At 48.5% G+C, this 14,251-nt stretch overlaps 1 protein-coding gene across 1 annotated transcript in view; it reads left to right on the top strand.

Annotated features, from left to right (window-relative positions):
• Positions 1-248: 248 nt before the first annotated feature.
• Pabpc1l (poly(A) binding protein cytoplasmic 1 like) overlaps positions 249-14,251 on the top strand; it is a 25,659-nt gene continuing 11,656 nt past the window's right edge. Inside the window, exons 1-7 of the mRNA XM_028769734.1 lie at positions 249-441; positions 2,308-2,501; positions 6,860-6,975; positions 9,110-9,249; positions 9,418-9,512; positions 12,056-12,193; positions 14,055-14,150. Of these exons, the coding sequence (XP_028625567.1) occupies positions 249-441; positions 2,308-2,501; positions 6,860-6,975; positions 9,110-9,249; positions 9,418-9,512; positions 12,056-12,193; positions 14,055-14,150 (972 nt within the window). The remainder of the gene's footprint in view (positions 442-2,307; positions 2,502-6,859; positions 6,976-9,109; positions 9,250-9,417; positions 9,513-12,055; positions 12,194-14,054; positions 14,151-14,251) is intronic.

Here is a 14,251-nt window from a genome sequence, read left to right as displayed (position 1 = left end):
AGACCTCTGACCTGCCTCCGAGGCAAGGTGAGAGATGCCGACCACCTGCGCCTTTCTCAGCCTGAGGACTCCCAGGTGATGGGGCTGGGCACCGGGATTGGCTTGCAAGCCTGGTAAAGGCAAGGGGCCAGCGCAGGCAAGCAAGACGACTGGCAGAGCTCTGCTACAGCCGCCACCACAATTGCCAGGCCCCATCACCCTGAGAACTGGGGCTGCTTGCCGGCCCGCTTCTGGGTACCCTGCACACCATGGACGCCGGTGGCCAGGGCTGCTCACTCTCCTCGCTCTATGTGGGCGATCTGCACCCAGACGTGACGGAAGCTATGCTCTATGAGATGTTTTCCCCCATCGGCAATATCCTTTCTATCCGCGTGTGTCGGGACGTGGCCACCCGGCGCTCTCTGGGCTATGCCTATGTCAACTTCCAGCAGCCTGCTGACGGTGAGCCTTAGAGAAGAGAAAACTTTGCTTTTAACATTCTTGGGCCAAATACTTTCCTTTTGATAACTACCATTCTGAACTGGAAAGTTTTCTTTCAAGTGAACTTCTATTAGCTCAGAAATAGTGATTTTCTATCTATCTTTTAGGTAGAAATGGGCCTGTAGCTAATTTTGGATATTTTATATTACAGATCATAGCCGGGGAAGATTGGGCAGCCTGTGTTTCCATCTTCTGTGTCATAGTTAGGGAAAATGAGGCTCAGAGACAGGGAGTTGGAAGGTAGGCATTCAGTCACTGAAGGGAGAATTAGCAATTACTTCTGGGCCTGCTGGTTGTTGCTGAATGACTCTGGGATTAAGCAGAGCTGGGTTAGGAATCCAGGATCTATGTGACATCAGGTAAGTGGCTCAACCACTCTCAGCTCAGTTGGTTGTGTGGAAGGAAACTGGGGTTCTGCCTCCCTTCCAAGTGGTTACATATGAGATTGACAGCACCTGAGAGGAAGCTGCCCAAAGCCTCGCAGGTGGAGAGTGGGGAGGAGGCCTTGGGTTCCTGACCTCTAGTGTAGCCTGACGTGAGGTCTATACCAGGTGCCTCACCTTTCTGATTCCGGAAGAGCTGCCTCCTGTAGGCTTTGTCAGCCACTGTCAGGGTGAAAGCATTGATTAGTAATTGTCAGCCAAGCACGCCTGGTCTTCTACTGAAAATGCAGGACAAAGGCTAAGAATCATGGTTTTGCTGAGGCTATGCCACTAGGCAGGACCACCCTTGGTGAGAGGCCAAGGTTCAGCTCGTTTCTCTGTATCATGAAGAACGGGAAACCAGAGTGTAACATCCCATTAGGGACACCAGATGTACTCCCAAGTGACAGTGCATGAACCACTCCAGAGATGTATGTAACTGAGAATTGTCCTCCCCCAGCTACTGGAGACGCCATGGCAAGAATATGAATTTCAGTACAGCAAGGGCTACATATCGAGATCCTGTCTTAAAATGAAGTAGTTCAGGCCTCCTGTGTGAGTTAGGGGGTTCCCTGAATCCAAGATGTTCTTGCCCTCTGCTACACCCCACTTCTGCCTATGCCTTTGTGCAAAGCTCCTGACTGAAGCAGGACCTGACCATCAGGGCCCAGTCCATAGATGGGAGATCTGAATTGTGGTGATCCTGACTGACTGGGTCTGTTAGCAATGGATGAGAAAGTACGGGCTTCTGTGGCCTGCCCCACTGCATCCTGTTTGCCTCTTCTGTGCCTCTGAAGCTAGCAGGGTCCCCAAAGCAGGCAGCACATTATCTGCAAGGAATAGGCTGTCCAGGTAGAAGGGTGCTGGGCGGAGGGAGACCTCTGGCTCTGCACGTGCCCCCGTTTACCAAACACCTATTGCCTGCATCATGTAGAAACCAGGTACCACTCATTGCATGCTTTACTTATCAAACTGCTTGACGGCCCAGCAGTAGGTGACACTGCCTCATTTAGGTGTGGGAAGGAAGGTGCTATCACCATCTCCTCACTTCACAGGTGGAGGTGAGGACCTGGTGAAGGGGGTTCACTTCCCCTTCCGTTACATGCTCACCCACACAATATGCGTCCAAGGCTCGAAGAGCCTGGCTCTGCCTTTGCAAGCTTCAGCCTCTCCATCTGTATGATGGCGATCCATGCTACTTGCTGAGAGTTGATCTTTCTGCAATGTGGGAAGAGTACCATGACCAACAATTCCCTCAGCTTAGTCCACCAGTCTCCCAGGCTCGGACCTCAAGCAAAACCCAGACTATGGCTTTCCTTTCCTAGATCCTAGAAGGACTTGAAGACTCAGTGTTGGTCTCAAATGTCACCTGACTTGCCCTTTTCTCTCCCTGCCTCCTCTCCAGCGGAACGGGCACTGGACACAATGAACTTTGAGGTGATCAAAGGCCAGCCCATCCGAATCATGTGGTCCCACCGAGACCCAGGCCTTCGAAAGTCTGGGATGGGCAACATTTTTATCAAAAACTTGGAGAACTCCATTGACAACAAGGCTCTGTATGACACCTTCTCCACCTTTGGGAGCATCCTGTCTTCTAAGGTGGGTGTGCCCCCTCTGGGAAAGTCAGTTGGTGTCATCAAATACCTTTGTGGTAGAGGGATGCCAGCCAGCACCTCACTTCATGGCCTTTGGCATGTAGCCAGTAGCTATTCCTGGTTTTACCTTCTCAGAACTGTTAGAGGTCACCTCTGCATCCAATAGCCTGCTCATGGTGTGTAATCTCCCTGCCTCTTGGCTGTCAGCAATACTGTTTGCTTAGTTTATAATTCTGAAATGGTGATTTGGGTTGAGCTCAGTTGGACAGCATTTCTGGCCTTGGCTGGGTTCCCCTACCTGAGCCTGACAGCCCATGTGGGCCTGGCCAGCTGTCATTTAAAACATCTGGGATTTCCTCCATGCGGTCTTCTATGCTCCTGCAGGCTAACCCTGCAGGTCTTACTTGCAGCTGTGGCAGGTCTCAGAAGACGGAGAGTTCACTAGGCTACCAGAAACTTCAGCTCAGAATGGGGGTCCCTTTACCCCTACTGTTTTCTGTAGGCCAAAGCCAGTCACAGACCAGTGCACGCACATTCAAGTGAGGGGTAACTACAAAAATAGCAAACCAGAATTAAGTGTATGGTTGCAATAAAGCTATTAATTGGAGACATTGAAGCAATCAGCAGATACAGCTTGCTTCTTGGTGCTGGAGATGGAACCCCCATCTACCACTGAGCCTCCTGTCCAGCCCCTACCACATCTTGTTTTTAAGGTATTTCTTATACTAGACCTTAAAGTCCATTTTATTCTTAGCCACTGTCCTTGAGTCTTTATTTGTATTCAGTTTTCTACATCCATAGACACATTGAGTTTTCCCCATTGTGCCATGCAGTAAATACTGAATGGATTATTATGGTTTGAGAAGGGTTCTCGTTAGTTCTCCAGCCTTATATAGGAGGATGCTCAGGACTAGAAGCCTAACAGTAGGTCCACGTCTGCTTAGTAGAGGGCTTACGTCTGGCGGGTTATGCCCTGGATGTCATTGAGGGTGACCAATCAGGTCCTCTGTGGTTTCTAGAGAGGCAAAGGCAGAGGTACCATGATCTCTGGGTTTGAGCTTTTCCTGAGCACTGATCTGAGCCAGCTACAGTACCTCAGCTCTGAGCTGGGTACTCCCACCTTCCCTGTGGATAGGGCCTGTCTCTGCCACTCCAAGGAGTAGACTGACATCTGAGGTATACACTGTACTGAGACACAGCAGCTCCTTGCTCTGAGGACCAGTGGAAGAAAGAAGCTTAGTTGTGGAATACAAAGTTCTTACATGCTGTAAGCAACGCAGCATGGTTGGTTGTTGGTGTCTGTAGCCTCTCTGGATTCCTCCCTCCCTACTACTCTTTAAGATGTCCCCTAGGAGGATCCCTGAGTTTTGTTTGAGGCCACAGAGGTTTGAAGCTGTAAGGTTGCTTATCTGGAGTTCAATGTTGTAGATGGATGGAGGGTTAACGTTAAAAGCTTTGGGTTTGATTTTGTGGGTTTTGTTGTTGTTATTTTGAGTTTTTGTTGTTGTCATCATAATTTGTTTTGAGACAAGGTCTTACATAGTCCTGGCTGGCCTTGAGTTACTATGGCTCCTATGTAGTTCAGCCACCCTCAAACTCAAAGCAGTCCTCCTGCCTCCATCTTCTGGAGTGCTGGGGTTGCTGCTGTGCACCACCATGACGGGCTTTAGAGTCATTGAACTAGTAGGTTTGCCAGATTAACTGAAGTAAATTGACCAGGGGAAGTCTATCCCCCTTCTTCAGGCCTTGAGTCCTCTGGGCCACCGAAGACTGCATAGCAAGCTCTGTGTGGCACAGGCAGGAAGTCCTTGGAGGCCTAAAGAATCCCTGTTGTGGGCGTGGTTAGAAACAAGGCTTACAGTGTGGTCCCTACCTCCACTCCTTGGCTTGACTAGAGTTGCTAGGAGTTGTTGGAATAACTGGGAATTGGGCTCAGGGAGAAGACTGAGGTTCTCATGGAGTCAGGGGCCCAGAAAGGAGGGAACTATTAGTCCAGTCTGGAAAGAACTTGTGTGGCACTTTGGGAGAACACACACATGATCAGAGTCAGGCCACCTAAGTGCAAAGCCAGCCCTGTAGCAGCAAGACAATATAGTATATTGGGCCAGAAAGAGGATACTCAAGGCCAGTGTCCTGAGTTCAAGTGCTTTCATTTCCTAACTGCACTGTCTGGCAGTTCACTACCCTGCACCTACTTTGGCTTGCTCTAAAAGGGGCAGTGGTAGAACTCCCTTCAGAGGTGTGGGGAGGTGACTGAGTTCCGTGTGCCATCTCTGACCAGGTACCTGGGACATGAAGCATCTAAATAAACATGCAATAATGTTGAAATTGCTACTGAATGGTTGACCTTGGGCCAGCCATTTATTCTAATTTTCCCTGGGTCTCAGAAGTAATTCCTTGGGGGTGGGGGCTGGAGAGATGGCTCAGCGGCTAAGAGCACTGACTGCTCTTTCAGAGGAGTTCAATTCCCAGAAACCTCATGGTGGCTCACAACCATCTGTAATGGGATCCAATGCCCTCTTCTGGTGTGTCTGAAGAGAGTATCAATATATATATATATATATATATATATATATATATATATATATGTAGATAGATAGATAGATATAGATATAGATATAGATATATAGATATATAGATATAGATATAGATAGATAGATAGATAGATAGATATAGATATATAGATATATAGATATAGATATAGATATAGATATAGATATAGATATAGATATATCTCCAAAACAAAGAATTCCTTGGGAAGGTTCTCTGATAAGTATATATCTTTAGCTGGTGATAGACCCAGAGTTGGTGGAGAGGGCAGTTGACATGGCTGAATCTGAAAGGGCTGATCTTGAGCTGAAAGTGGAAAGACTCTTGTCTTCTTGGGGGTGGAGCCATACAGAGTGTGTAATGGGTATGAGATGAGGTTAGGAATTGTATTTATTTATGTGCATGTGTTTGTGACTTCTTGTCTCTATGTGCAGTGTGTGTGTGTGTGTGTGTGTGTGTGTGTGTGTGTGTGTGTGCAGTACCCCTGGAGGCCAGAAGAGGGTGTGGGATCCCTTTTGCATGCAGTTACATGCAGTTGTGAGCTTTCCAATATGGAATCAAACCCATGTCCTCTGAAAGAACAGCAAGTTCTCTTACCATAGAGCCATCTCCCCAGCTCCATGAGCAAGGGTTTGGATACAGGATTTGTTGTGCAGGGTTCTTCAGAGGAGCCGCAAGATGCCAAGTTGACAGAGCTCCATGCATAGCTGAAGCCACTGGCGGTTGAAGGGATCTAATCACAATCACAGTTTTAGGAAGAGCATCTCAGCCATGACATGGGAATGGAGTGGTAGATAATGCCGCTGGGCGGAGCCAGGCGGTGGTTCTGTGTGATAACCGGGTCAGAGCCACCTTAGAAATGGGGTTAAAAGCCTTCATTCAAGTTCACCGAGAGCTGACAACTGAGGTATTTTTTTGTTCTCCACTTCTGCCCTTTCAGCTTGAGTCAGACCCATTACAGAACAGGCATGGAGTGTTCTGTTACAAATTCGAAGTGTGTTTGTTGTGAGAATAATATACAGACTGGCAAAATTCAAACAATATAGAAGAGAAGAAACTAAAAAAGAAGGCTCTGTCCTTTCCAGCTCTGATCCCCGGGAATGCTCAATAATAACTGCCAATAGTTTTGTGCACTGGGCACAGTCGTACACATCTCTGATCCTAGCACTCGTGAGACTGAGGTAGGAGGATTTCTAGTTTGAAGCCAGTCTGAGCCACAGAGCAAGATCCTTTCTCAAAAATCCCCCAAATAAAAGCCAACTAAAACAGGTGTGTGTGTGTGTGTGTGTGTGTGTGTATCTGTCTGTCTGTTTCAAACCTTCCTATTTGCAGATCCCACTTTAATCCAAATGGACATGATTTGGGCCTGCCCCCTAGTTATACATTTCAAGTAACTGTAAGCCACATCATCTACCACATACTCCCGTAACCAGGCAACTGTAGTACAGCGTTTCTAACCAGCCTCCCCTGCGATGTTTATAGTATCACAGTATCTTCATTTTGCTGTCAAAATCAGGGGACAGCTGCGGGATTGAAGTCCTAAGTCTAATCCTAAATCTTCCTTAGGCTGTCACCTCAAGCAAGGGGATTGGTCTTCCTGAACTTCCATTTCCCAGTCCTAAGCTGGAGCTGTCGTGAGGTTAGGTCTCAGTTTTCCCCCAACCCGGGGATAAAACCCCAAGTCTGAACTCCGTCCCCAGCCTCCACGTGCTTGTCTTTTACTCTCCTCCGTGAACATTCATATACCGTCCTTACCCCTTTGTCCTCTTTCTCTCCCTGAAGTCCCCGCTGTCCTTCCTCCCTGTGACCCAGGTCGTATATAACGAGCATGGATCACGGGGCTTCGGCTTTGTGCATTTTGAGACCCACGAGGCTGCTCAGAAGGCCATCAACACCATGAATGGGATGCTACTGAATGACCAGAAAGTGTGAGTTCATGGGCCTGGGGGAGGCTAAGGGGGTGGAGCTGTGAGATCAGGGCTGTTGCTTCTGTGACTGTCTAGTGGGCACCAGGTGCTGTGCAGAGGTCTTCCTTGGCCTGTAATCTCAGGTGAGTTGCTCAGCCTCGCAGGGACTCTGTCCTTGGGTAAAATTGGAGTTGGCAGGTGTTCCGAGCAAGGGTTAAGAATTCTAGATAGAATAGCTAACGGTCAGACCACTGATGGACGGGCTTGCGGACTTCCTCTGTTATTCAGACCGTACAGCCGCAGACTCTTTCCTTGACCTGTGTGCTGCTATTCCAAGGGACCTGGGGGCAGATGGGAAAGCAGGCACATGTTTTGTCTGCCCAGGTTTGGAATCACCCCATTTCACCGATGGGAAAATTGTGCTGCAGATCTCGAAAAAACCTGCCTTGACCTGGCACATTTGACATCTGCCTATCCGATGGCTCTGCTACATGGCCACGTGCCGTGGGAGGGAAGGCCAGTTTTTTTGTTTTGTGTTTATCTTTTTGAGACAGGAGTAAAAGGAATTACGAATTCTAGCTAGCCTGTATGAAAGACGCACGACCCAGGTATTTTATTTATAGGCTATAGATTGGGCAGGTTTTGAAGCTGTTCTAACTTACGTCTGAGGCATATGTTCCTTGTGACCTGCAGTCTCTCCTGTCCACGTGCTCATGGTCCATCTCCTCTCATGGTGTCTTCCTCCTCTTGCTTTCTTCTTTTGTCCTTTACCCGTGACCCTCAGTCAGGTAACTGAAAACCCGCCTACCTCTGTCTACTGCCCAATCACAGGCTTTAGCCTTTTATTGAACAATTCACTCGGGGAACAAGGTCACATAGCATCACTTGGTGTATGTGAGGATGTCCTCATCAGGGGCAGACAGATCTTGGGGGTCATTATTTAGCATTTGAATACACAGCAGCAGCAGACCAACCCCTGGCAGGTGGCGTCTCATACTATGTAGCTGGGATGATCTTGAATGCCTCATCCTCCTGCCTCCACCTCCCAAGTAGTAAAATTACATGGTGAGCTACTAGCCTTGCCTGAGTTGCCGGAGGCACTGGGTTCTTTGATCTGGAGTTTCTTTGGCTCCTGTCTACTGCTTATATTGGTTTGTCCTGTGGTCTCCTGGACTCACGGATGTCACTAGCAAATAGTTCTCTGTGTTGATGCTTGGTGGTCAACTCTAGGTGTCGGATCCGATTTACGTATGACACATGTGCTCTGTAAACCCTCTGCCTTTCCTATGCCTGGTCTTTGTTAATCAAGGATTCCTTTCAGCCAAGTGCAGTAGTATGTTCCTATAGTCCCAGCTACTTGGGAAGCTGAGGCAGAAGAATTACTTGAGTTCGGGAGTTTCAGGGAATCCTAGACAAGATTCTTCTCTTCTCCCACTCCCTCCCAAATGATTCTTAGATGTGTTTGTGTGAACTTGAATATTCTAGGTTTTTCTTTTCCTTTTTAGCTATGCTTGGGATTGAGCTAGGAGCGCACACATGCTAGACAAGCGCTCTACTACTGAGCTTATATGCCTAGCCTAGAAACTCCAGATTTTATAATAAATGCTTCAGTCTACCCCCCTTTACCACCAGTGACCCCGACACCCACCATGTCTGAAAAGCTCACCTCGGTTCTTTGGAACTCTCCAAACTTGTTAGATGGATAAACAAAGCCCCATGGTGTGAATTGGACCCCAGACTTACAGGAATAAACCCTAAGGCACGGAGAGCTTCAGTAACTGGCTTAAGATTCCACAGCTAGGCAACTGTTAATGAGGATCCGGGCTTGTGTCTGATTTCCAGATCCATGCTCTCCTTTCTTGTGCTCTCAGATACAAGAGAATTTATTCTGTGTGAATGTGTCACTAGAATAAAATCCTTGTAACCTCATGTAAGGGTTGAGGTCTGGAATATTGATTCTTACCTATTGAAAAGAGCTGGGCTTTTGGACACATTCAGTCCATGGAGTATGGCTGGCGCTGCCAGGGCTCCTAACAGCAGACAGGAAACTGAAGGATAGCAATTGGTCCAAGTGACCTAGGGTTGCCGGGTGGACCCCGACTGGGATGGAGGGATGATGAACCTGGTGGTTTCTATTCTGTTGATGTGTCCACAGCTTTGTAGGTCATTTCAAGTCTCGACAGAAGCGGGAAGCAGAGCTGGGCGCTCGGGCCCTAGGGTTCACCAACATCTATGTGAAGAACCTGCACGTGAACATGGATGAGCAGGGCCTCCAGGACCTCTTCTCCGAGTTTGGTGGGCAGGCTCCCCAAAGGAGGAGGGGGAACACTATTGCTCTTCTTCCATGCCCAGGTCAGGTGGGAGGAGGGCTTCCCCGGGGATTTCTGGGGACATACATAAGAAAGAAGGGGCCATGCTAGTCTTTCCCCTGACTCCCTGCCGAGCTGGTTTGGTCCTTCCTAGGAAAGACGCAGAGCGTGAAGGTGATGAGAGACGGCGGTGGGCGGTCCCGGGGCTTCGGCTTCGTCAACTTTGAGAAGCATGAGGAAGCCCAGAAGGTAGGTGCCTCCATGGTCCTGTTCCAGGAAGGTGCCCCAAAGCCAGGCGTGGGAAGCCAGACGATCAGGGCAGGCCTGCCAGGGAAGGGCAAGAAAGCCTCACCCCCACCCCCGCCTCTGCCCCGCCCCCACCCTACCCGGAATGTAAGGATTTGGCCTTATCCTTCCTTGTTGGTTTCTAAGCCTAGAAGTTCAAAGAATTGAACATTTAGGCACGGAAGCATTCCTCACTGTGTACAAATACTTACTAATAACCGGCCTCTTGGGAAAACAGAGTTCCTCTCAAATATTTCTCCTCACACCAGTAAAAAAAATCCTAACCTCTTAGTGTGCACTTGGGTCTGACATCCATGGTTTTCTGTAGATAAACCGATGGGAAGTCAATTCTTCAAGTGGATGTCCTCTAGAAGAAGATGCAGGATTGTATGCCATGTAACAGGGTCAGGCTTGTTAAAAAAAGAAAACTCTTGGGGCTGGAAGATAGCTCAACAGTTAAGAGCACTTGCTGTTCCTCCAGAGGTCACTGAGTGCAGTTCCCAGCACCAACATCAGACGGCTCACAACTGGCTGTAACTCGTGCTCCAGGATCTGCTGCCCTCTTCTGGGCCCTCCAACACCTGCCCACAGGCAGCACACTCACACACAGATACATACATATACACCATATACATATATTAATTTTTTTACATGTATTGTAATGTAAAAGATTGAGGTGGCTTTGAGATGTCACAGTGGTTAAGAACACTGGCTGCGCTTATGGAGGACCTGGGTTCAATTCCCAGCTCTCCCATGGTAGCTCACGACCATCCGTAACTCCATGCCCAGGGAATCTGACTCTCTCTTTTGGTCTCCGTGGGCACCAGGCACACACACAGTACACAGACACAAATGCAAACAGCTATACATATAAAATAATAAAATAACTTTAAATTTTTAAAAAAGATTTTTAAAAAGAAAAAAGAAAGCTGGGTGGTGGTAGCACTCTCGGGAGGCAGAGGCAGGCAGATCTCATTAGTTCAAGGCCAGCCTGGTCTACAAAGTGAGTTCCAGGATAGCCAAGGCTACACAGAGAAACCCTGTCTCAAAAAAAAAAGAGAGAGAGAGAGAGGAGGAAAGGAAGAGAGAAAGAAAAAAGGAAGAAGGGGAGGAAAAGGAGGGGGAAAGTGAGAAGGAGGAAGAAAAAGGAAGGAAGGAAGGAAGGAAGAAGGAAGGAAGGGAAAAGAAAAGAAAAATCAAGATTGAAGTTCAATGTTTCTACAACTACTTATGAAAGCCCTCATGGTTAGCAAAAGGAATTGCTCTGTGTTGTAAACTCTACCACGAAGGACTGTGATTAGATACCGAGCCATCTTGGAAGAACAATGTTCGTTGCTTTGTTCTAATGAGTCCTGTGTGGGGGCAACAGAATACAAGTTTAACCTATTTTGCAATAGATCTAGAGCAGTGTAAAGTTCCCGGCAGAACTGGGTGGATGGTGTGTAGTTATCCCAGTAGTTATCCCACATACCTCTGCCACGTACAGCCTTTCTCACCCTCGACATCCCCAGCAGAGCGGAACATTTGTCACACTGGCGAATCTACTTTGACACACGCACCACCATCAACTGGGGGGGGGGGTCTCTGGTTTACTCTGGAGTTCATTCTTGGGGTTGTTCACCCTCTGGGTTTGGACAGATATCATCTGCACCCAGCGTTACGGTAGTTTTAGCTCTCTGAAGCCTGTGCTTCTTCCCAGTACTTTAGGCTCCCGACTCCTGCTGGGCTTTCCACTGGCCTCACAGTTCTGTCTCCTCCAGATGTCACCTGGAGAGAGTTAGATGTCAGTTAGGGTGAGCTTAGTTACATCCTTTATTGATTGGCTTCTTTCAGTGTGATGTGCATTTCCACATTTGGGGCTCGAGAGATGGCTCAGCAGTTAAGAGTACATCCTGTTCCTGCAGAGAATCCGAGTTCAGTTCCCAGAAGCCACAGCAGGAGGCTCACAACCCCCTATAGCTCCAGTTCTCATCCCGGTACCCTCCTCTGGCCTCTCTGAGCACTTGCACACAAGTGTTCATACCAACGCAGACATACGTACCTACACATGCATTAAAAGTCTTTAAAATTTAAATATGGAAAACTTAACATTCATTTTGAGTTTTGTTTTTCTTTCCTTTTTGTTTGAGACAGGTTCTCTCTCAGCTTGTAGCCCCAGCTGGCCTGGTCAGAGAAGAGACCAAGCTAGCCCTGTACTCACCACAATTCTCCGCCCCATCTCCTGAATGCCAGGGTTCACAGCCACATTGTCACCCCTCAAGCTTCTCTTCTGTTTATTAAAACCTAAATCAAAAATTTTAAATCCATAATTTACTCTAGAATCTCAGGCCATTTTTTTTTTTTTGAAGTGGTTGTCCTGTCAGCAACCTTTCCACGGTATCAATTACTCTCAGCTAGGAAGGCCAGCCTAGTTGTAGATGGTCTCCTCTGACCCAGCAGTCAGGGTTGGAGACAGGGCCACATCCAGATGGCTCACCATGTACTCTCCTCCTCTTCCTCCTCTCCAGGCTGTGGACCACATGAATGGGAAGGAGGTGAGCGGGCAGCTGCTGTATGTGGGCCGGGCCCAGAAGCGGGCAGAGCGGCAGAACGAGCTGAAGCGCAGGTTTGAACAAATGAAGCAGGAGAGACAGAACCGGTACCAGGTGAGGCAAGGCTTCAGCGGAGGCTCCGAGGTCTGTTGGGGGGCAGGGGAGCTGTGCTGAGGGGATGCTAAATAAGATTTCTTCCTATCGACACCCTGCTTATAGAAACATGGGTCAGGGCAGGGATTGGATGAGCACTGGGGCAGGCTTCCCTGCCTGGCTTGCGACAGAGAAGTGGCATTTGACGGGACCACAAAGGGCTAGTTGGAATGCTGTCAACTTTAGTCAGAGTAATCCTTTGTGTGTCAGGTACCCACTGCATCCTCCAGTGATGGACAGCAAGAATGCCCTATGTATTTCCAAATGCCTCTGGAAGACACCCTACTCTAGGCTGAGAATAATTAGGCCAAACATGCTAGCTACGTCTAGAAGTTGGAATGTTGCTTAGCCATTTTAAGTTGTGGCTTTAAGCTGTGGCTCAGTCAGCAAAGTACTTGCTATACAAACAGGAGAACTGGAGTTTGACCCCCCCAGTACCCACCTAAAAGCTGGTTATGACGGCACCCAACTTAGTGCAAACACTGGGAGACACAGGTGGAGCCCTGGGACTTGCTGACCCACCAGCCGATCCTAACTGGTGATTCTCAACTCCTAGTGAAGAGACCTAGTGTCAAAAAACAGGGAGTGATTGAGGAGGACAACCAAGGTCAACCATGGCCTCTGCATGCACACATGCATGCATGTGCACACACACATGCACACATATGCACACACGCACACACATGCACGAACGTACATGTGCATACACACAGATACAGTAATCTGTTGTTTTTAATATTTATTTATTTTATGAATGTGAGTGTTTGCCTGAATGTATGTATATCACTGTATATACGCCTGCTATCTGTGGAGGTCAGAAGAGGGCATCAGATCCTCTGGAACCTGAGTTATAGATGGTTGTCAGGCATCATGTCGGCTCTAGAAACTGAATGTAGGTCCTCTCCAAGAGCAGCCGGTGCTCTTACCTGCTGAGTCATTTCTCCAGCCGCTTGTTTCTGAGATGGAGTCTCACTATATAGTGGTGGTTGGCCTGGAGCTCCCTATGTAGACCAGGCTGGCCATGATTCTCCTGTGTCTCTCTTCCATGTGCTGGGATGACAGTCACACCATTAAATTAAATTAGTTATCTACAACTAATTAAAAATTAGTTAATTGAAAGTCAGTGTAGATCAGTACACTGTAACTTCTTGGAGATGAGCCCCTCTCAATTTTTTAATAGAAGTTTTAGATTTTATGGAGAATGTACATGGTGTGTATACATGTATTCCATGTGTATACATACTCTTGTGTCCATGATAGACAGCTTTATCCCCACTGCAGTGACCCTGGAGACTGTCTAGAGCCTGCAGGTGTCACCTTTGGGAGGTAGGGGACACTGGCACAGATCCTGTGGTGGGCACAGTCCACACAACAAAAAGCTGGCACAAAAGATTGCACTGCAGTTTTGACATCTCTAAGATGGGCATTAAAGTCTCCTTATCTTACGGTCGATGTGTAAAGGGCTTAGGATGGTGGCCGTGCATCACATAAGATGACATGTCAAGCTGCCAGGTGGCAGCTCTCCTGTGAGTAAAGCAGAATTGGCCTGCCAGGAGGTCTGCCCCTGGAGAGTCTCAGCCTGCGGAGGTCGGAGACCTCCTTCCATGGTCCTCCTGTGTGAAAGGGGACGATGGGGATTGTGCAGGTGTGCAGGAGTGGCTGTGGGCCTTAAACGTTGTGTGACCTGCTGCACCTGGGGACAGGCAGACCGAGTGGCTGCATGAGGCTGGGCTCTGCCCGTCCCTTGTGAGCATGCCACCCGCCACTTCCGGCAGTCTGGGACTCGAGGGGAAGGGGCACTGAGTAGTACCCCCTCTTTCAGGGTGTGAACCTTTATGTGAAGAACCTGGACGACTCCATTAACGATGAGAGACTGAGGGAAGTTTTCTCTACCTACGGAGTGATCACCAGCGCTAAGGTGAGGGTTGCGGTACTCCTGGAGGACTCCTTGCCTTCATGCCTCCCCCACCCTCCCAGCCTCTCACCCCTGCACACCCCCAGCCTCTCACCCCTGCACAC

This window comes from Grammomys surdaster, unplaced genomic scaffold, assembly GCF_004785775.1.
Source record: "Grammomys surdaster isolate TR1022 unplaced genomic scaffold, NIH_TR_1.0 193, whole genome shotgun sequence".
NCBI classification, from domain to species: Eukaryota; Metazoa; Chordata; class Mammalia; order Rodentia; family Muridae; genus Grammomys; species Grammomys surdaster.
Note: the sequence above shows the minus strand (reverse complement) of the source record. Positions and strands in the feature narration are given on the sequence as shown.